Here is a 20,773-nt window from a genome sequence, read left to right on the forward strand (position 1 = left end):
ATTTAAAGGAGAAACGTGGTAGTCCCTACTACACGGGACTTAGCGGCAGCATAAGGCGAGATATACTTTAAAGAACGGCCCGACACGAATACCACTACAGCCGTGAATAGCACCTTTATAGCAAGACCGGTCCACTTAGTGCGTTGCAGATATAAATAAAGTAAGGAGACAGCTACGTACAGCACAGAACTACGGGCCTATAATTGTGTATAACGACGCTTCCGTGCAGAATGAGGTAAGCGGGTGTGCAGTAGTAAGAAAGGTCGGTTCGTCCATATTACAAGTTGTAAACAAGGCGACTATCGGATGGGCTAAGACATGCTCGGTCCTATCTGCGGAGCTATAAGCGATAAAGATAGCGTTAGATCATATCCTCACCTTGCACGGTCCGAACTGTAAGCATGTAATTGCTACAGACAGCTAAGAGGCACTTTAAGCTATAGTGAAGAGCAACAGTACTAAGCGAGGCAGAGAAGCACTTTAAGGCACCCTTTAAACGCTTCGAGACGCTGAATAGAGTGGACTTAACGTGACCTTTGTCTAAGTACTAGCACATATAGGAAATGTAGGAAACGAATGTGCTTACTAAGCTGCTTAGACTACTACAGAGACAGGCACGAAACTATTTAGGAACTTTAACGTCCGAATTAAGGAGAGCGGGGTAGTTTAAACACTCCTCGTTAAGGACCTTACAGAACAAAGGCGTTTAGAAGCCTAGACACTAAGAACGAACAGATGGGGTTAATACACATGGAGGCTAGATGCAGCTCTCCTAAGCAAGCACACGCTTAAGCTCTACGGAGCGCTGAACTCTAAGTAAGCGGGTATTCTCGTACAAGTAAGAACGAACTATACTCATCTCCGATCCCATTTAGCAAAGATCGAAGTCGAGGAAAGTAGTAAATGCGAATGCAGGCAGGAAGACGAGACAGTAGCTCACGTGCTTCTTTAATGCTAGCGCTAAACAAGCATACGAGCAGAACTTAAGCAGATAGCAGGGAACAGATAGGGTGACTTGTCCTTTCTACTAGGAGGGTATAGTAAGAAATGAGAAATGCACATAGATCAGCTAGTAGATGGCCCGCTCGAGTAGTGGAGACCGAATTTGAAAATAGTGAAAGCGACGGTCCGGTTTCTTTAACAGATAACCAGGATGGCAGCTATCCCTCTACAGCAACAGGAGGGTGGCGATTAAGGAACAAGGGGCGTTAGGGTTCTTCTTTTATTATCCGTGAGGCTAAGCAACAGACAAGAAAACGAGGGAACGACATTGGACAGCTCATACGGACGATAAGACCGTGAATAGCTTAATAGACTAATCAATCAATCAATCAATCAATCGATTTTGGATAGGCTAGATGCAGCTCTCTTAAGCAAGCACACGCTTAAGCTTTACAGAGCGCTAAACTCCGAGCAAGCGGGTATTCTCGTATAAGCAAGAACGAATTATACTCATCTCCGATCCCATTTAGCAAAGATCGGAGTCGAGGAAAGTAGTAAATGCAAATGCAGGCAGGAAGACGAGATAGTAGCTTACGTGCTTCTCCGGTGCTAACGTTAAACAAGCATACAAGCAGAACTTAAACAGATAGCAGGGAACAGATAAGGTGACTTGTCCTTTCTACTAGGAGGGTATAGTAAGAAAAGAGAAATGCACACAGATTAGCTAGTAGATGGCCCGCTCGAGTAGTGGAGACCGAATTTGAAAATGGTGAAAGCGACGGTCCGGTTTCTTTAACAGACAACTAGGATGGCAGCTATCCCTTTACAGCAACAGGAGGGTGGCGATTAAGGAATAAGGGGCGTTAGTGTTCTTCTTTTATTATCCGTGAGGCTAAGCAACAGACAAGAAAACGAGGGAACGACATTGGACAGCTCATACGGACGATAAGACCGTGAATAGCTTGATAGACTAATCAATCAATCAATCAATCAATACTGGGTAGTGGGACAGAGCGTTCGTAGAGAGCTTGAATCATAGCCGAGTCTCTCAAGCACACCGGGGCGAAAACCATCAATCAAGATATCGGCATCTATGATGAGTCGCTCAAAGTCCTTCTTTCCCTTGCTGGTTTTGAGATCGATAAAAGCATCTCTCTTTCCGGTGCTCATGTCTACCATGAGAATGTCGATTTCGGGATTCTCTGCGTGCGAAACCTTCAGCACATCGGCGCCTAATGCGGCGAGAAGCTTAGATACAGCCGGCGCAGCGATGACACGAGAGAAATCGATGACCCGTATCCCGGCAAGTGGCCTCTCATAGTCATTCGAGTCTGGCCAAGGCATCATAGGGGCTGAGATCTGCTTCATAGTGTAGAGAGGTTCTTCACCCATGATCCTGCCCTATAGGGTATCGATTAGTAGGGTCCAGGGTCGTTCCGTTGACACTGTGACATACATGATGTGATTTTAAGGACTCTTCGGGCGTGTTGCACAGCACGCCTGCTTGCTCTAAGGACGTCGTTCGCATTATGATCGAGGTCCTTCGAATTCCAAGAACCACATTTCTCTGCGAACAAGGCCCAGGCTTCGTCATTTGACACATCTTGCTCTGCGACACCCACCATCTGCATGGTCTTTGTAGCGTTCATGAAACCATGGAGATGAAACCATCCGCCATCTTTGCAACGGTAGACGTTGGTACATTGACGATGAATTGGTTTGAACATGTCATACTTGTTGGCCTCAGAGAGCGCCTCTCTTATTCGTAGGTGCTGCACAAAAGGCTGACCATTGATGGTAGGTAGCAACGCTGACATGAGAAAGAGCGTAGCTTTGTCCCTGAGCTCCTGTCAATGACAAAACTTTTCAATTTTATCGGCCAAGTGGAAAGCATCAACTTACGTATCAACAGCGACGCTATGATCGATACCATAGCGTTCTTTTGCAGTCACGGCGGCGAGTGCCCCGACTAAACCAGAGAGAGCTGAACATGACTCCGTTATCTTGCAAGGTGTTGGCACGAATGGCTTGCTATCGCCATGAAAGCATTGTCTCAGACGGGGATCTGTGATTGTTTCGAGAAGGATTCGTTTTGCTTCTGTCTGAACATTGTACTCCGTCATACTGGGAAATGCGTGCCATACTGTAAGACAGCGTGGCGCGGACAAGGGCGTGAACAAGATAAAAGCGTTCGATCCGGAGCAGTACGCATATATATATATATATATATAAATATATATCTGTAGTGGTTCGATCGCTATAGATCTTTGTCTAAGACCGGCAGCTCCGGCACAGGTTCGGAGATTTTCATACGTCCTACGTGAAAACCATTCTATTCTATACATAAGACCTCATGTCCTCAGGGTATGCTTCAGAACGGTGAATGATATCCTTGTGAAATGTTTTATAATTACCGAGGTCCACTTATCAAGTTCAGATGATCAGCACATCGAGCGCCGAGGTGACGGGGGTATTCCGCTGCTTGCTTCACATCTCGCGGCCGCCATTCAATCTGTGAATGTCATGAGGCAGCACGATCAATCGATCCTTAGCTTGTATCAGTCTGATAGAATATCACAGGAAACGATAACCGTAAGTCAATTCAAGGCTTAGCGTCTGTAAAGATTGATTAATATTATTACCTACTCTAGGGGCAACAACTTAGACGCAACCAAGAACCTCGTGACCGTGGTATACTCTAAAAGTGGCGCTTAGGGGCACATTTGTTCTCCGGAACGGGTCGACTACAGCGGAACAACTTAATATAGCATGTTTTATGTGCATACGGGCCAATCTTCACCAGTCTTTGTATCTGTACCTGCATTAAAGAGGCGTCCCAGATCACCTCAAACCTACTCGTCTAGGTACAGTATGTAAACAAGGGTTGTGATATTGACGTTATCGAGTACTCAGTAGTTCTTAAGGACAGTGCCGAGGACTACTGTGACGATTCAGACAGGGTCGCCCCAGAGTCCGGGTCCTGGGTATATATTGAGGTGTGTTCAGTCACACCCATACTTCGTAGAGATATGTGGTTCTTTTAGGCCATTGTGGTCTAGGAGTACTGAACGTCCCCTAGAAGCCTCACAACTACCCGCGTTATGATTGCTAAGACGAGGTACACAGAGCAGACAGTATAGCTTTCGGCTATTACACTTCTTGACCTTAATCTACGCTAGGTGTGCCCAGATACTAGATCACTGCCTTCACACTTGTCGGGCTCGCCGAGATCTACGATAAGGTTCCCAAATATCGTAGTAAGATATTTACGAATACGATGCGGAGAACGATAGAAGTCATAGACTCAGCACTAGATTCAGCAGCTAACAAGCGTGGCTTACATTAAAGGACAGCAGTCGGACAATCGCTGTGTGCTGAATGCTCAGGTTCGGAGTTATGTGCTGAATTAACGCTTATCCACTTTTAGTAAGTTCTGCGCGGAGATCACGCTAGTAGTCCACCTTCGATAAGATCTTTGCCGGGCCGACAGTTTGGGACACGATGTAAAATATCTAAGCCGTTCATATCTCTTTCACCTCGTACTTATCCCTGTTGTATCGCTGCAAAATGTAATCATACGACCCCTTTTCAGCATCCATTCACAACGTATGAATACGATGGATCCAGAATCAGCGAAGCAAAAATGCCAATTCTGAGTAGGGATGGAAATTGTCAAAGTGATAGCAGTCGTCACTGACCTCTCGTTGGGAGAATGGAATGGTCGAAGTCCATCATTCACGGTAGTACGCGCAATATCGAAGACCACAGATCACTAATCTCTCGGAGAGGGAGTCATGTATATTGATCAAGATCATTGGAGTACCTTTGACATGGTCGTTGATTGTGAGATTGTGGCTCGTAATGCTTTGAATTGATGCAGCGCACATCTTGATTCTCTACACACCACGTTCGAGAACACAAAACGGCCCATCCGTGAAATCTGCATCTTACATGTAAAGCTAGTTGTCTACCCGTCAACTGTCGCATTGCGTGGCTTATTGTGCAGAGTTCAACAAGAGTACACTGCTGGAGGCGCAGATCCTGTTCCCGAATCGCGACTTGCTTCTGTGTCAACAATATTAATTACAGATGTCACAGCTTGTACAATACACATATATTTCATACTTTTGACTGTTAATCCGTTGCAACGAGAAAAATGGTTTCTGATATCCTAATACGTTGTGCTCGAACGACCTCTTGCTATCTGGAGATAAGGTCCTTATTCCAAGCTCTTCCTCTTTGATGGATGTCAATTATAAAAAGGTTATCAAAGCCTCCATTGTTGTCGAAGAACCAACAGCGACACAAGACTGGCACAGGACAGTATTCATACAATCAGTCTTCGTTCAGGAGGCTTCATTCCTCATTACATTCGTTTGATATAAACACTAATTATAATCCTTTCGAAGTCATGATCCATTCACTAGCTCTCTTAGCCCTCTTGGGTCCTTCTTTGATATCCGGAGCCATAATTCCTCGTTCTACCAGCACCATTACCCAGACTTCTTGGTCCACTGTGACCACCTGCGCCAATACCGTCGCAGTCTGCGAGCCGGGATGTTCAGCCCCTGCTTATGTGTTCCCTCCTGGATCGTCGGGCGCTACGTCCAACAACCTTAGTGGTAACAATTCCGATGCTGGTAATTCCTACTACATCGCCACAACTACGTTGAGAGTCGGTGAGACTATTACCATCTCAGGCACACCTACTGTTCTGAAAGCAGATATCGCTGTTTTCACGACTGCTACCACTCCAATGAATTCTGCCAGCGACTCTGGCGACAGTTTTCGTGCAACTGGGAACACTACATCTGCAGTGATCACATCTTTGGTCTATCCTGCTTCTATGACTTGCGACGTTGGTGATGTTGTGACCATCACAGGCGCTGTCACCACTATTACTGCTGCTACTGTTATTACTGATTGCCCTTGCACGAAAAAGACCACTGTGGCGGCTGCACCCACATCATCATTCTTATTTCTCTCGACTTTTGCCCCTGGTCAAGCCAGCACAGCTGGAGGCCAGACTGCGGCGTTGTCTTCCTCGAGCGTGATCAGTATTTCCAGGACTATCCCGGTCTCAAGCGTTGGCTCAATCCCTGATGGAACAGCCTCTAGCACCGCACAAGTAAATCCACCAGTATCTAACACCTCAGCTGTCAATGGTGTGAGCTTCAGCACTGCAACTATATCTACCTCGGTGTCTTCATCGACTACTGCGCCGGCTCCGGGATCATCTTCAGTGACGGTTAACGATGTCAGCTTCTTGGTCCAGCAAAACACAATTTACGATGGCACTGTTCTTTCCCTTCCTCAGAAGCATCAGACAAGTGGATCGATAGATGCCTGCCTCAGCGTTTGCGCAAGCAATACAAATTGCGTAGCTACTTCCTTCAGCAGTAGCATTACTGTGTGTTCCTTTTTCAGTGCCATCATCGATTCAAGTCACCGTACAGAAATCGGAGTCACCTTCGCCATCGCCAGTAATCGCATTGCGGTCTCATCCTCTGCGGCTTCATCGACTGCGGCTTCAAGCTCATCCGTCCCCACCTCGACCTTCGATGTTTCCTCCACGATGATCTCGTTCACTACGATGTCGAACGCGACTTCGACCTCATTCAGTGTGGCGAGGTCAGCCATGTCATCCTCGGGCATGAACCCGTCCAACTTGACTATGACAACGTCTGGCACCATTTCGTCCGACATGACGTCGGCAGGCGTGATCTCATCGACAGTCACATCAGGTGCTGTAGGAACTTCTTCAAGTGCGGTATCATCTGCTATCGAGACCTCTTCAGGTGTGACGTCGTCTGCTATCGAAACTTCTGCAGGTGCAACATCATCTGCAGTCATCACGTCAGTCGCTACTGCGAGCAGTTCTACCGCTACGGTATTGTCCTCTACTATCCTCGCCACTTAACTGCTCCTGTCCCATCGCCTACCGCTAGCGACAACTCTACAGTTCCTGTACTTCCCCCTACGACTAGCGGCAACTTAACTGCTCCTGTCCCATCGCCTACCGCTAGCGACAACTCCACTATGCCAGTGCCTTTTCCGGAGACAACCAGCAACTCCACTGTCCCCGTGACTTCTCCAGAGGTGGCTTCAAATAAGCTGTTGACCTTGACTCCAAGGCATCGTGATTCCGGATTATCTATAGCTCATCACCTTTGTCCTCCCTGGATTAACTCACGGTATCGTTCGACAATTAGACCATATATGAACAGTATTATCTGTGTCTTTGTTCTATGTCAATGGGTCGAGACAGATAGTAATATCCTGAATACGAACAGTTTCCTTACTTTCTGCCCAAATTGTGATATACAAATCTTCCATCCACACTAGTTCCGGCAGCTATGAACCGTGATACTTATCCATCTCTTATGTCGTATTTGTCAAGTATCTCTTCTAAGATCGTAACATAGTAGATCATCACAATCTGGCCTGCTCAATTTCAGATCGCATATAGCCATCCCCCACTGCCGGTCAAGAAACGACTTGGAGCGAGCGCAGAGTGTTCTCATGCTGTCTCATCGAGCTGTCGTACACTACAGCAAGTAGACTGATCGTTTAAAGGTGCAGTCAAGAGCGAATTTGTGAAATTCGGAGACTGTTGGTAAGCTGGCCGATTATTGAAACCCGACTGCACGTTAACCTACTGTATGTTTTCGTAAGCAAGTTGTCGCTGTACTGCACACTGCGTATCGTGGCCTGCGTGCTAGAGCGATACATGTATCAAAGTCTGTGCGTTTTACTACTTATCAATTGACGCCTTTCCGTATGCTTGGTGACTACCGGTCAATTGTACGGCCTTCCATGTGCTGAGTGATCCCCTGTTGACTGTATTGCATGATGTTTGTGACTGGACATCCGGGTTGGTATAAAGTACTTGTTGGGTACCAGGACTTGAGTGGATACTATTTCCTGTGACACTTTGATCGTCTTGTGCTTCTCGTTCATCAGCTTCACATCATACCAAAATCTATACGTTGCCTGTCAAAAAGACTGTGATGAGACAACCTAAGAAAAACGTGTCGTCTCTGAGGCCTGGACTACATGAGTCCCCTGAAATCGATAGTCAGCCGCCAGATGGTGGGTCAAGAGCATGGGTCCAAGTGCTGGGCTCATTCTTCCTCTTCTTCAACACTTGGTGCATAATTCTTCCCACGCTTAGCAACGCACGCGATGGCTGGCTCAAGAGAGTTCAGGGGCCTGGTGAACTCCTTCGGCGTTTACCAAAGCTTTTACGAGAGAGACCTCTTGAAGACGGAATCTGCGTCCAAGATTGCTTGGATTGGCTCTACCCAAGCCTTCCTGCTTCTCATCATTGAAGTCGCGACGGGCCCGATGTTCGATGCCAGTTTCTTCAACCTTCTTCTGTCGGTTGGATCCTTTTTCGTTGTCTTCGGCTCCCTCATGACTAGCCTCTGCAATAAGTATTGGCAAGTGATGCTAGCCCAGAGTGTCACTGTAGGCCTCGGCAGTGGTTGCCTCTTTATTCCAAGTGTCGCTATCATGTTCACATAGTTCACCACGAAAAAGCCTTTCGCAACAGGGATTGCTGCCAGCGGTAGCAGCGCCGGAGGGATTATCTATCCCATCATGTTTTCGAAGCTTAAGCCCTACATCGGCTTTCCTTGGACAACCCGGATCATTGCCTCCATGATACCAGGTATGCTGCTTATGAGCAACGCGGCGATGCGTGTTCGAGTTTTACCCACAGTCAAACCAAAGATATTCGAAGTGGAAGCATTCAAAGACCTTGCTTTTACTAGCTTCAGCCTTTCCTTGCTCATTGGATTCATGGGCCTTTATGTTCCTTTCTTCTACATCCAGACCTATGCAACGGAGAAACATATCACGAACCCGGGATTGGCGTTCTACATGCTGCCCATACTCAATGCCGCTTCTACCTTCGGCAGAGTTATTCCCAATTTCTTTGCGGATAAGACTGGACCTTTGAATATTCTTGTACCTTGTGCAGCCATATCTGCTATCTTGGCTTACTCTTGGACAGCCGTAAACAGCACGGCTGGTGTTATTCTATTCTGTAAAATTTTACGGCTTCTTCTCCGGGACATTTGTTTCGCCTCCCCCAACTACAGTCGTCAGTCTTTCTCCTAGTATTAGCCTGGTCGGTACAAGGATGGGAATGAGCTTCGCGTTGCAGATTGTGGCCTTCTTATCGGTGCACCAGTGGCGGGAATCATCTTGAACAATCATGGCTGGATGAGTCTACAAGTCTTCTGTGGGACATCTATCGTGGTCGCCACGATCCTTTGCTCGATATCCCGTATCGCCAAGTCCACTGCTTTCTTCGCGCAAGTTTAGATGTAGCTTTAGCTGGTATCCAATTGTATGTAGCTACTGTGGAATACTGTTTTAAGGTGACGGTCTCCTTGCGGGATAACCCGAGACAGGATCATGTGCTAGTTTCTCGGCTGGTAGGGCCTTATCTCAGATTGTCCAACTTCTTGCCAAAAGCAAATTCAATTTCTGTCTCGCTTTTTGCTCCAATCTTCTCTAATGTTATCTGCGGCGCGTTCGGCAGAAGCATACACCATAGCGAGGATATTTCCGACGGGAATGATTTAAAAAAATGCTAGTATCGACGACTGTTAGGTTACGAGTACCAACATCATCGTCATGATAGGCTGCAGCTGAACATGTGCGAGTCTGAGAATTGGAAATATGGTTACAGGATTTGTAAAGGCTCCGAGCTTCTTCCCATGAATGGAATCGCCGGGAGCATCAAATCAAAGCGTTGCGAATGATTCGATCCACGCCTGGTGGGTCTTACCATATGATTCAAGGTGAGAGACGGGCACTGGACCGTCGCTTCTCTCGACGCTCTTATGGATACAGTGATGCAGCTGCATCTTGTCTGGTGAGGGTAAATAGAATCTCTGGAATCTTCGAAAGTAGGGCTCGAGGTCATTACTACCCCATCCGCAGTTGTCTAGCTTGGTTCAGGCGTCCAGATCCCCAGAACTGGGATATAGGATCGCGCAGAAGTTCATATCGGACGAGCCGCCCAGCATCTTACCTCGCGGGCATGAGATCTATTTTCCTCGTAAAGCGTCCTAGCCCTTCGGTCAACTGATGGAGTCATACTGAAATCATCGCTGCTCACTTGTGGAGCAGTCATGAAGCACCAGTCATACTGCTCTTTGCCATATAATTGGGTCATCGAACCTGGCACATCGACAAAAGGATCGTCTTTGTGGTAGGCTCCAGCTTCCACGACAAGGACATTGACCTTAGAGTCTTCGCTCAAACAGGAAGCAAGCACCATTCCAGCGGTACCTCTCCCTACTACGATGATCAGGAGTCCTTGATCCATGCTGGTCAAACTCGGTTGGGTTGTGCATGATTCGGAAGGACTACACTTTAGCGCGACTCTGAAGACAGGTGGGAACGCAGTAATGTTCTGGATATTAAGCTTGCCAGATCAGCAAGTAAAAGAGCAGCAAGTTACAAGTCGCGATCGGCTGCCTTTTTGTCGATAGCGCTGCTCAAGAAAAGTATTGATTGTCGGCATTTCAAATATATTGCTTGACTACGACGTCGCCTGACCGGAGTAAACTGTATAGGCGCTGCTTTATATGAAGTGGTACCCAGTAATCAGAAGCTTGACTTCTTCCGGGCTTTCACACGGCCTCCTCGTATGCAGTCTCGAGGCAGTTCGAAACACAACCTGATGCAAGGAGATGGCTTCTCTTGCTTGAGAGCAGTGAGCTGGTGGAACAGGTTTCGACTACGCCTTAAGCAGACGTGTCAATGAGATGGAAGCCGAGCGCCCGATATGCCATGTTTTTGAGACCAAACGATATTGATATGGTAAGGTTGATGCAGTCTGCGCAGCCACCCAAGGGTCTTCTGTCAACCCCACTTTGGAAGCTAAATGAGGGTACTTTAATTGATACTTGTACAGGTACTTGTAGCTTGCGTGGAGGAATAGTTGTGCACTTTTCTTAAACAAAACAGATTGACAGTCGTCGATACTGTTCCGAAAAGCTACCACAAGCACAGATATCTGCGCCATGACTGCTGCCACCCACTCCTTACTTGTTGGGATCGAGTTGACTACAAGTTGCAAGAATGCGAATTTGGTTTTATTGGAAATGCTGACATACCCAGGTAGGCCATCGCTATATATACTACCCCATCGACTCCTCATGCAAATGTCTATGATCTGGAAGTCGAGAACTTTCGACACGCCACTACCACCTCGAGGCTGTTAAACACGGTCATCGGGTATCCACTGGCGGCAATTCATGAAAACCTCGTTGTTGTAGTTGTAAACACTATCTTGGTTGCTCTGGCCACCCTGTCAATCGGGCTCCGAATATGGTCGAGACATCTTTCCAGAGCAGGATTGGGGACCGATGACTATCTAGCTGCCCTTTCTATGGTATGCATCATTCCTTGGCAGTCAGTTGAAGACGTCTAAAAATGGTAATTTATTCTATATGCCATTTATGCCATCTTCCTCCCCAATGTAGTTTTTGGTATACGACGAGATGTGACCGACATTCCACCTGAAAATCTCACCATAATCCTCAAGGTAAGAAACCATCCATCAACTTGTTCTCCGTCATATGCTAATCGACTGTACAAGATGCTGATTGCTTACCAAATATTGTACGGTAGTGCGATGGTAGCAGTGAAACTGTCTTACTTGAAATTCTTCTGCCGGATTTTCAAGATTCGCGCCCGATTCACTATGTGGGCTTACTCTCTCATGGCCGTCGTCGGTTGTTGGTGGGTTGCCAACATACTACAGATCTTTCTGATCTGTCAGCCCTTGCGATTGAACTGGGACCCAACGATTTCCGGTCATTGCGGGAATAGACCATTGGGATATGTTCTTATTGCGACCTTCAACATAATCACGGACGTTGGCATTCTGCTCCTTCCCATGCCCTACATAAGAAGCATTAGACAGAGTGTTTACGTCCATCGAGAATACGTTGCTCTTGTTCATATTGATGCTGAAGCTTGGCTGTGTTAGGTGAAGCTGTAGAGTTTATGGACCTAGCAGACATCGTGAGATATCGTAAAGTGGATTTGCGTGCGAGTCAACATGTATAGGAAACGGAGTGCCAGTATGAACCATATGTGGTGCTCTAGATGGGATCAAGCACACAGACAGCGCAGGCAGCGTGCGAGCGACATAGACATTGACAGCTATCGCTCCCTCGCATATGTTAGCCTATGTGGAAGTCAGGTAGACAGACAAGAGGTTGTGCAGTTGACCTCGCACTGCTCACGAATCCTGGCCAATTATGTCTGTTTCGCTTCTAACAGCCAAATATCGTTAGTCGGGCCAATTGATCTGGCCATACTGAATGCCCGCAATTTTGAGGTGGATGAATGAGATATGAGGTCATCAGCGTGGCACAAGGTAAGGTACCTGGTACCTCATTACCGCAGCTTAAGGTAACACTAAACCTTACCGTACCTTGCATCAATCTTCACCAAATTTGCTTCAAGTAGGTATGTAGAAGTAACATATATGGCTTAACCTTCACTGAAGCCAGCTACATGCATTTGAAGTATACACGTACTCTAGCAGAAAGTGCATAAGTGTTCAAATTTGATGCAATGGCTGCATAGTGCGTAGCAGGAATATCGGTCGCTAACACCTCATCACAAGATACAAAAAAAAAGGATGATGATTGATCCTCTTACAGTGCTGCCTGCTGAGATCGTTCTTCGATTCATCGATTTTACCACACCTGCGGACGTTGCATGTCTGACCAGATTGAACAAAACTTGGCACAGTTTCGTGGACAGCACACATCAAGACCATATCTACTCGTCTCCCACGAAGACTATCTCGCCTCCAAAATGTCGCGACTTTTCTTTCTTAGGGAAGAGCCAGTGTTTTGCCAGGTATTTTGAAAATGTCGTGGGATGGAAAGAACTCTGTAGAAGACAGACACTACTCAATGCAAATTGGCGTCAAGAACGCCCTGTCACGCGCGAATCTGTCATCCAGATTGGTGCTACTCCTATATGGCGCTTTCGCCCTGACTTCAAGCGCCGATTCATCATCTCAACATCCCAAGCGGGTGGTATAAACGTCACGGACATGGACGATGGAAGGTTATTGTGGTCGCTGGATGTGGACGATGTCCGACCGTACGCACATCTCGAGTATCAAGATGGTATAGCAACGTGGGACAGATTTGGCAATGCGATCGAGGTATGGAAGGCCGATGATGAGCAGCGAGGCGTCTTTCGACAAACGGCCGTATTGCAGCACGATTGTGAAACAAGAGGTTTCCAGCATTCTTTCGACAACCTATGTGTGGTGTCATCCGAGGGTCATGGATTCATCTACGATATGACTCAAACTCCCCCAACCTTACTGAAAAGACCTACAATCGAATCTGACGCAGTCGGACATCTTTATCAGAATCAAGATGTCGTTGTCTATTCAATGGGTGCGAAAGGGTACCACGCGCATTCCAAAGAGACCGGTGAGCTCTTAGGGGTATTGCAACCCAACACTGGCACCCACATCTACCATATCCGCCATCCTGCCCCGGCGCCTCCCGCCAGTATCACGACAGCAAGACACGGTGCTACTGACAAAGTTTGCCCACCTGAACATCCTAGCAGGGGACGACTCCTGCCTCTTCGCGTGGACCATGGTAGCCATCCGGACATTCCAAGTCCTTATTCACTCGACAATGACGAGTGGGGCGCAGGGATGATCAACGACAATTTCATGGTTGGAGTTTCTCGTGGCGGCAGAGTCTATATGTGTTCTGACTGGCGTGCTGCTTTGTCCAGTCCCGAACAAGCTGCCGCTACATCTGCCATCATTGAGTGCGAGTCTGATGGCTCGACATTTGACCTCGGTGGATGGCTTTCCATCAGAAATGACCGGATTATGTTTGAAATAAATGACAGAATCTACATCCTCATGCTGAATCTAGATGGACCTCTTCCCAGAGCTGGGCGAGAGAGTCTTCCAGTATGGGCCACTTCATCAAGTTCAGCACCACAACTCACCGTCCCTGTCTCATTTATGGCTATATATGACGACTGTATCATGACCACTTATACGGTAAGCTCAATAACAAAATAGGAAACCCCGGTCGTTGAGGCTGATGTCTTACCAGACACTGGGCAGGGTCCCCCAAAATCCAGAAGCACCGCGCAATGTGCCCGTGGGTATGCATCGACCTCGAGCCTTCCCCACCAAGGCGATCCGCGTGATCAGTCTCGCTCCAGATTTACAAGGTAATGACCTGCTACTCCAAGATACCGACGATTGGCAGGCAGCATCTGCTGGACGTCCGGAATGTAACACTTCGGACGAGAGGAGTGCGCTACAAGCTGGTATTCTTCAATTGGTCTCTTTGCTCGGGAATGACAGTGATGAAGATGACGAGGAAGACTAGAGTGGTAAACAGGATTGTGCTTTGCATCATCTGGAGATTGCCGAGAATGTACGGGTCAACCGATGCATTACAATCGTACTCTCTTTTGCTCACAAGGGCTGTCGCGTCATGATTACGGTAGACTGCGGTAAGAAGCATACCAGCGGTGACACTATATTCTGCGATGAGAATGTAGCATAGCAACGACACTGCAACAATTCATACATGTATTTTGTAGGGTTTCGAAACTGGCACCGCGTCAGGCTAGCACAATAAAATCAATCAGCAGTTCTCTCCATATCATAACAGCAATGCAACCAAGATCAATCATTTGCGCGCCTTTAGACCCTTGATCTCATTCACAGTTGATAGAGGAGAATTTGATGATTTAAGCGATTTGGCAAGGTCGGATAATGTTTTGATCGTGTTCGTGTTCGTGCGTGATGGCGAGAAGCCTTAGCAATCCTCTCTAAAAGACGTGCACTGCGAAAGAAAAAATACACAGATCTAAGGGCAGTCGCCTTTGGCAGATCCAATATATGCCGGCTCATTCGGATATCATGTGCCAGAGTACCGACGAGGATCAGACCTTGTGCGTGAGCAACTCCAGTCGGCCCTGTTGCGCCCGCTATGTCTCGTTGAGTGTGCTTCAAGCTCTATCACGCATACATACAACGTGAGCCACAGGAAATCTTTTGAGTAATTTTTCCGATAGATTGACAGTGGGTCGCGCGGAAACGTGAACATTGACACGTTCAAGCGGAACTAAACTTTTGTGCTGGATATGGTCGCGATTATGGTACAAGTCCCAGACTGACCTCGTGACCTTCACGAACATCCCAGACAACACATCAATACTCTCCGTATCTTGCCTTGTTCCGCGATTCGACAGGCCAGGTACAGCACAGCGAGCTACACGTGGTCGCGCTGCCATCGAGCCAGCCATGAGACCTGAAGGCGTCTGTCCCTTTGCCCTATAGTGGTCTAGGGCTGGCGTAAGCAAGATATAAATAGCAAGCGAGGATTCGAGCGTTAGCGCATCTAGAATACGAAGAAGCATTTTAGTCCATCGTATCTGAACCCAAAATTGTTTTGTTTACCCGTCAATTTGCTTTGCCGTGTGCTGAATATTGCAATTGCTTTTTGGCTTTTTGAGCTGATCACAATTCAAGTACATTGAGCAGCATACACACGGCCGATATAGGTCCGCGCTATGCCAGTTTGTATGATCACTCCCGTCAGCTCGAGTGTGTCGAGTCTACAACGCTGCTCTGCAGCGAAGTTGAAGCCTCTACCGTGCGATGCGAGACATCTCTCGCTCTAGAAGTGCACTGGCCAATCATTCAGCTGGACATTTTTAGCAGAGTAAGGAACGGTACTGGCTGCTGTCTTTGGTAAGAACGTGTCAATAACAGTAGCGGCGGCACGGCTCCGGGAGCGATTACGGTCAGTATACAGTACTTGTGGTCAGCAATATGTGTGCCCGTTAGGTTCTGCTTCCGCTATACGAGGCAAGGTCTACATCTGTTTGTTAGTACATGCCACTGTGTCTGTGACTTCGACTAGACCCTCCGGCCTGGACTGCCCTATACGATGCTTTGATGATCACAACCCACTTGCGATGCAGCCGAATGTTGCTTATAAGCATGGCTGCGAACGTCTTGGAGAAGTATTGTATCTCATGTTCATCTCTAAGAATAATTCCATCTTTGCTTAGCTCATAGCATATCTTCACACTGCCTACAGAACATCCTGATCATCTATCTTCAGCTAGACCCTCCGAACCATGCTTTTTTCCACATCTGCGCTGCTCGCGTTGCTCCCTGCAGCCGGGTTCGCTCTGCCCACTCAATTTGATGCAAAAGTCAAGACGACAGGTTCTACACATATCAAATTCGCCATCAGCCAGGACTTTGCGGACCCTAGCCTGCTCCAAGATGGCTCGCAATGGTATGCATTTGCATCGAACAACCACAAGACCTTAGGCAACCCTGCAGCCAGTGGTAGCGATCGTCTCATCAATGTCCAAGTTGCAAGGTCGCCAGACTTCAACTCATGGACGGTCACAGGCTCCGATGCCCTTCCGGTCGTAGGTGCATGGGCAGACCCCAACGCCGGCAGTCAAGGAGCGGCCGTTTGGGCGCCGTCGGTCATCCAAAATGCCAACGGACAGTTCGTGCTTCACTATAGTGCAGCTGTCCGCGGCGACACATCGAAGCACTGCATCGGTGCTGCAACAGCAAACAATCCTGCCGGGCCATATACCCCTCGAGCCACCCCTCTCGCATGTCCGCTGGACCAAGGCGGTGCTATCGACTCTTCTGCTTTCAAGGATGTCGATGGGACGTACTACGTGACGTACAAAGTCGACGGAAACTCCATCGGCCACGGTGGTTCTTGCGGCAATACAGTTGCGCCCATCGCCCCCACTCCTATTATGCTCCGAAAACTCGCCAGTGACGCTCTTACCCCCGTCGGTGGTCCGATCGAGATGATCGACCGTAGCCAACTCGACGGCCCTCTTGTCGAAGCCCCGTCCTTGGTCAGAACCTCGTCTGGGAAATACGTTCTCTTCTTCAGCAGCAACTGCTTCGCCAGCTCCAACTACGACGTCACCTATGCTTTCGCGGACCGGATCACCGGTCCGTACGTCAAGCGTGGTCCCATGCTGATGACTGGCACCGACAACCTCTACTCGCCTGGCGGCGCCGACGTCGCCGCTGATGGAGTGCACGTTGCTTTCCACGCTGGCAACGTCGGTCCTAACAATGCTAACTGGCGGTCCATGTACACCATGAGCATCACCATCGACGATGTTCGCCAGGTCGTCTCTTCTTGATTTCACATTTGACGAATGTAACGCGCTATGAACTCAAAACTTATTCATATCTTTGGAACCGGGGAGTTCTGTCCAGGGGATTTTGTAAGGACATATTTCGAAGCGAAGGCGTTTTGTTGGAAATGTACATGTACTGCTCTTTGCACCTATACATATTTGTAAATATAATCACGGTCATACTGAATCTGCTCCTCCACGATCTCAGTTTGGCAGCTTACTACAATGCAACAATGCCACGGAAGAAACCTTGTTCATGATTCACGCATCGACGACATCCGGGAATTAGGTTCCTCTGCTTATGTATGCTGAGTAACGAGAAGAGTCAGACCATATGCCGAAGTCTAGCCTCTCCTGGATCAAATGAATACATGAAGACATAAGGTCATGGATCTGCTTCTTAGTCACTTAACCTCTTCTACTCAACGACACCAAACTATCTGGAAAGCAAACAAGGACGTCCCCAACGTTGGACAAGATAAATCGGCAATCGCTGTATGCAGATTTGAAGACGGCTCAAGTATAGATGAACATAGCTTGGGCAACGAAGAGGTACAGCGAAAGCATAGCCACTTGAAATATAAGGAGTCCACTCATATCAAGTGCGAGGTGCAAGGAGCAGAATCCCATGGTATTCTGGTTCGATCCGGTCTTGGGTTGGCCACAAGAACCTCACGCAGGATTTGGTAGCTGTGCATCAATGTATCGCACCAGAGAACGGTCCATTTAGATTTAGTATCTTCACTACATCTGGCAGATCTTGTGTACGTGAGAAGTTAAGATCGGGTGGTCAAGCAACAGAGAATCATGTCACTTAAGATTGACTTACATTCCGCTCTGGTTTATTGCGCTGGAAACCCTCACTGTGGGCGTGCGCGTAGGTAAGGGTCAATCCATCGACTAAAAAGGATGTCCAGCGCATAGGAGAAATTCTGCTCCTTTGCGATCTCGGAGACCAGCAATAACGCCATTAGCGGAGTCTCCTGATTCACCTGCACTCACCACGGTAGACAGACCAGACTGTTGAATTTCATGTAGCTTGATGGGGTTGCTATCGGCCCGTCGAAGCGGTGACAAATGAATGAGCTGGCCGAAGCAGCCCGTCACACAACATGCGTTATCTCGAGCCACAGAACTAGGCTACTTGTTCGCATTGACGCTTGGTTTTGGCGAAAAGGCGAACTCAGCCTCATGCTTGGCGCATGGTCGAAACCACTGATAAGATTCGGCGATCGAACGTGATAAGGTTGCAGCATCGATGTAATAGGGTGTGACCCTGTCTCATCACATGTATTTTGCCACGCAGCTCTGCGAAACAATATACGCCTTGCCTGACATACTGCGTTGACATGAGAGATTGATGGAGCTCAAGCATGGCTTACACGATCCGCGCAACAGGTTCTTCGCACCGCGCACATGATGACATAAGCCATCGAGAAACATGGCGATATCTTGAGAGCAACGAGACGGCAGTCTCAGAAGCAAGTCGATTGGTTTCCAGGTCAGACAGTAGGATGGCACATGACTTACTTCATATCTAACATGTTGTTGGGTTGACAGTATAGAGGATTGGAGGGTAAAGGCAGTTGACAATGAAAGCGCGTCAAGATGGTAGTGGAAGGAAATTTTTATTGTGCTTATGAATGTGATTGAAGAAGCGACAAAAGAAAATGAAAAGATTGCACGCACGTGGCTCGGAACCAAACGACATCTGTTGGTCGCGCAGTTGAGGCCCGTCCAGATTTTCGAAATATGGGCAATGGCTGTAAGAAGTCGGCCGATAGAGCCGATGATGGCTGCCATCGTGTGGTCCCAGCCGGCGCAAACGCTTCGAATGATCGAGCGCATTGTTAGGAAAGAAATGGGTATCAAGCGTCGCAAGGTAGTGGGTTTCCGTGTTTGATCAACATGGTTTAGAAGGGCCACCATGATGACTTCTATGTTCATGTTAGCTACGGTAGAATCACCTGACCTAATGAGTCTTATACTCACATTTTGGAATCTTTCCGTAGAGAGAACCCTTCGTTCAAGTCCTTCTAATTTTCGAAGATTGATTTCGTGGTACTCCTGAAGCATGTTCTTGTGTTCGATCTTCAAGTTTTTGAACTCGTGGTCCAGTTCATGGTGCCAAGGATATAGGACACCCATCTGGAACCCTAGCGCAGTCGTAGCAACACCAAAATTGATGTATGGGAGCCACATACGAGCAGTTGGACCTGTTCTTGCACTCAGCCAATGTTTGGATAACACAAATACACGAGCGACTCACCTAAAGGCATGCTTGACAAATAAGACGAAAGAGTGGTTATCTCTGAAGGAAGTGTGCAACGATAATGAATATTTTCAGGGAGATGGAGAGTAAATGTAAGTTGAGGCTACTATAACAGCCTAGAACCATCGGGAGTCGGTGGCGTGACTGGGCGCACGTTCCAGTTTCCGGGTTTTCTGGGCCGAGAACGGCTAGAAGCGGGCACGCGCTTCGGGGTATTCCGCTCGGCCGGTTATATCCAAGACGATATTCCATGTTCCCTTCCCTTGATGTTCCGACTTAAAATCTTGACGGATGACAACTGCACATGATATTGATTAAATATTGATCATAAAGAGTGCCTCTTATCCTTCGAATCACAAGTCACTCGCCAACGCCCATGACGCAAAAAAATCGTTCGAAATATCATGGCTTTCATCTAATCACGATTCCGTGGTTGGAACCAATTGACTTGGCAAGATCATAGTTAATATTCCTCGAGAGCCAGTGTTTACCGCTTGGTCTTCGTTGGCAATCTGAAGAGGCCAGGAAACTGATCATGTCGGCTGATCTGGTTACTTAACGAATTCGTGAGCTCCAGATCCTCATAGGTGCGTATCCTTTCCAGGTCATTGTCTCCATGTACAGAGTTGGATCTGGGAGGGTCGAGACTTGGTTTGGGTGCAAACCACTCGGAGTTGGATCGAGCAGGTCCGTCTGGTCGCATAGAGGCTGTCGGGGTCGTGGGAGTCTTGTCGGGACTTTTATCAGGACTCTTGCTGGAAAACATGCGGAGCAACTTGGGTCGCAAGGCCATCAAGCCACCTTGTTTCTTGGGCTTGTCGGTATAACGTTCAGGTGAGACTTCTCTCGACGGAGAGTGCAGGAAAGTCTTCTCAATGGCAGGATTCAGATGATCAGGCCGCGGCGCATAGCCTTTGGTGCCCTTCCACCGATCCATGATGTTATCCAGAGCCTCCTGAGCGGCATCGCTGTACTCGGGATACTCGGTCTCCGAGGCTTCTTGCATGAGGGACAGCTTCCAAGTATTTCGTGAAATGCGCACGACATCATCCGAAGGATGCCAACCCATGGCTCTGACATCAAGCTTCATGGATCTGTCCACCTTTGACTGAACATCCATAAGCGAGATAAGATAGTCGATGTTCTCACGGATCAGCTTCAGCAGAGCAGGGAACTTGGATTCATCACGGATTGCCCAAGATTGCTTGGGTGGCGCATGAATGCGCTTGGGTATATGTGGAAAAGAAAGAGAAACGTCGCGCAAAAGGGTGCGCTTCTCGCGAAAAGCTTCCAGCCTGAAGTCGTCACGATCTGGCTGCGGCTGCT

General features: G+C 47.9%; 5 protein-coding genes across 6 annotated transcripts; 3 read left to right on the forward strand and 2 right to left on the reverse strand.

Moving 5' to 3' along the window:
* Window positions 1–1,932: 1,932 nt before the first annotated feature.
* On the reverse strand, window positions 1,933–2,470 carry AAFC00_006097 (uncharacterized protein; the record flags this gene model as incomplete). The annotated part of the gene is made up of 2 exons (XM_069345996.1): window positions 1,933–2,343; window positions 2,399–2,470. 2 exons carry the CDS (start codon window positions 2,468–2,470, stop codon window positions 1,933–1,935), a joined length of 483 nt encoding a protein of 160 aa, XP_069197206.1.
* A 5,482-nt stretch (window positions 2,471–7,952) lies between these two features.
* Window positions 7,953–8,469, forward strand: AAFC00_006098 (uncharacterized protein; the record flags this gene model as incomplete). The annotated part of the gene is made up of 2 exons (XM_069348298.1): window positions 7,953–8,092; window positions 8,151–8,469. The coding sequence occupies 2 exons, from the start codon at window positions 7,953–7,955 to the stop codon at window positions 8,467–8,469; spliced, it is 459 nt and encodes a 152-aa protein (XP_069197207.1).
* Window positions 8,470–12,616: 4,147 nt separating this feature from the next.
* Window positions 12,617–14,360, forward strand: AAFC00_006099 (uncharacterized protein; the record flags this gene model as incomplete). Of its 2 annotated transcripts, none has more annotated exons than XM_069345997.1 (2): window positions 12,617–14,023; window positions 14,079–14,360. In XM_069345997.1, the coding sequence occupies 2 exons, from the start codon at window positions 12,617–12,619 to the stop codon at window positions 14,358–14,360; spliced, it is 1,689 nt and encodes a 562-aa protein (XP_069197208.1). The 2 variants fall into 2 exon arrangements, with proteins under 2 accessions (XP_069197208.1, XP_069197209.1); XM_069348299.1 differs by having other exon boundaries at window positions 13,040–14,023.
* A 1,765-nt stretch (window positions 14,361–16,125) lies between these two features.
* On the forward strand, window positions 16,126–17,178 carry AAFC00_006100 (uncharacterized protein; the record flags this gene model as incomplete). Its single annotated transcript, XM_069345998.1, has 1 exon — window positions 16,126–17,178. One exon carries the CDS (start codon window positions 16,126–16,128, stop codon window positions 17,176–17,178), a length of 1,053 nt encoding a protein of 350 aa, XP_069197210.1.
* A 1,910-nt stretch (window positions 17,179–19,088) lies between these two features.
* AAFC00_006101 (uncharacterized protein) lies at window positions 19,089–19,454 on the reverse strand (the record flags this gene model as incomplete). Its single annotated transcript, XM_069345999.1, has 3 exons — window positions 19,089–19,112; window positions 19,168–19,391; window positions 19,445–19,454. 3 exons carry the CDS (start codon window positions 19,452–19,454, stop codon window positions 19,089–19,091), a joined length of 258 nt encoding a protein of 85 aa, XP_069197211.1.
* Between the last annotated feature and the right edge of the window lie 1,319 nt (window positions 19,455–20,773).

The sequence above is a fragment of the Neodothiora populina genome (genome assembly GCF_041146345.1).
Source record: "Neodothiora populina strain CPC 39397 chromosome Unknown canker_contig_7, whole genome shotgun sequence".
In the NCBI taxonomy this organism is placed as follows: Eukaryota; Fungi; Ascomycota; class Dothideomycetes; order Dothideales; family Dothioraceae; genus Neodothiora; species Neodothiora populina.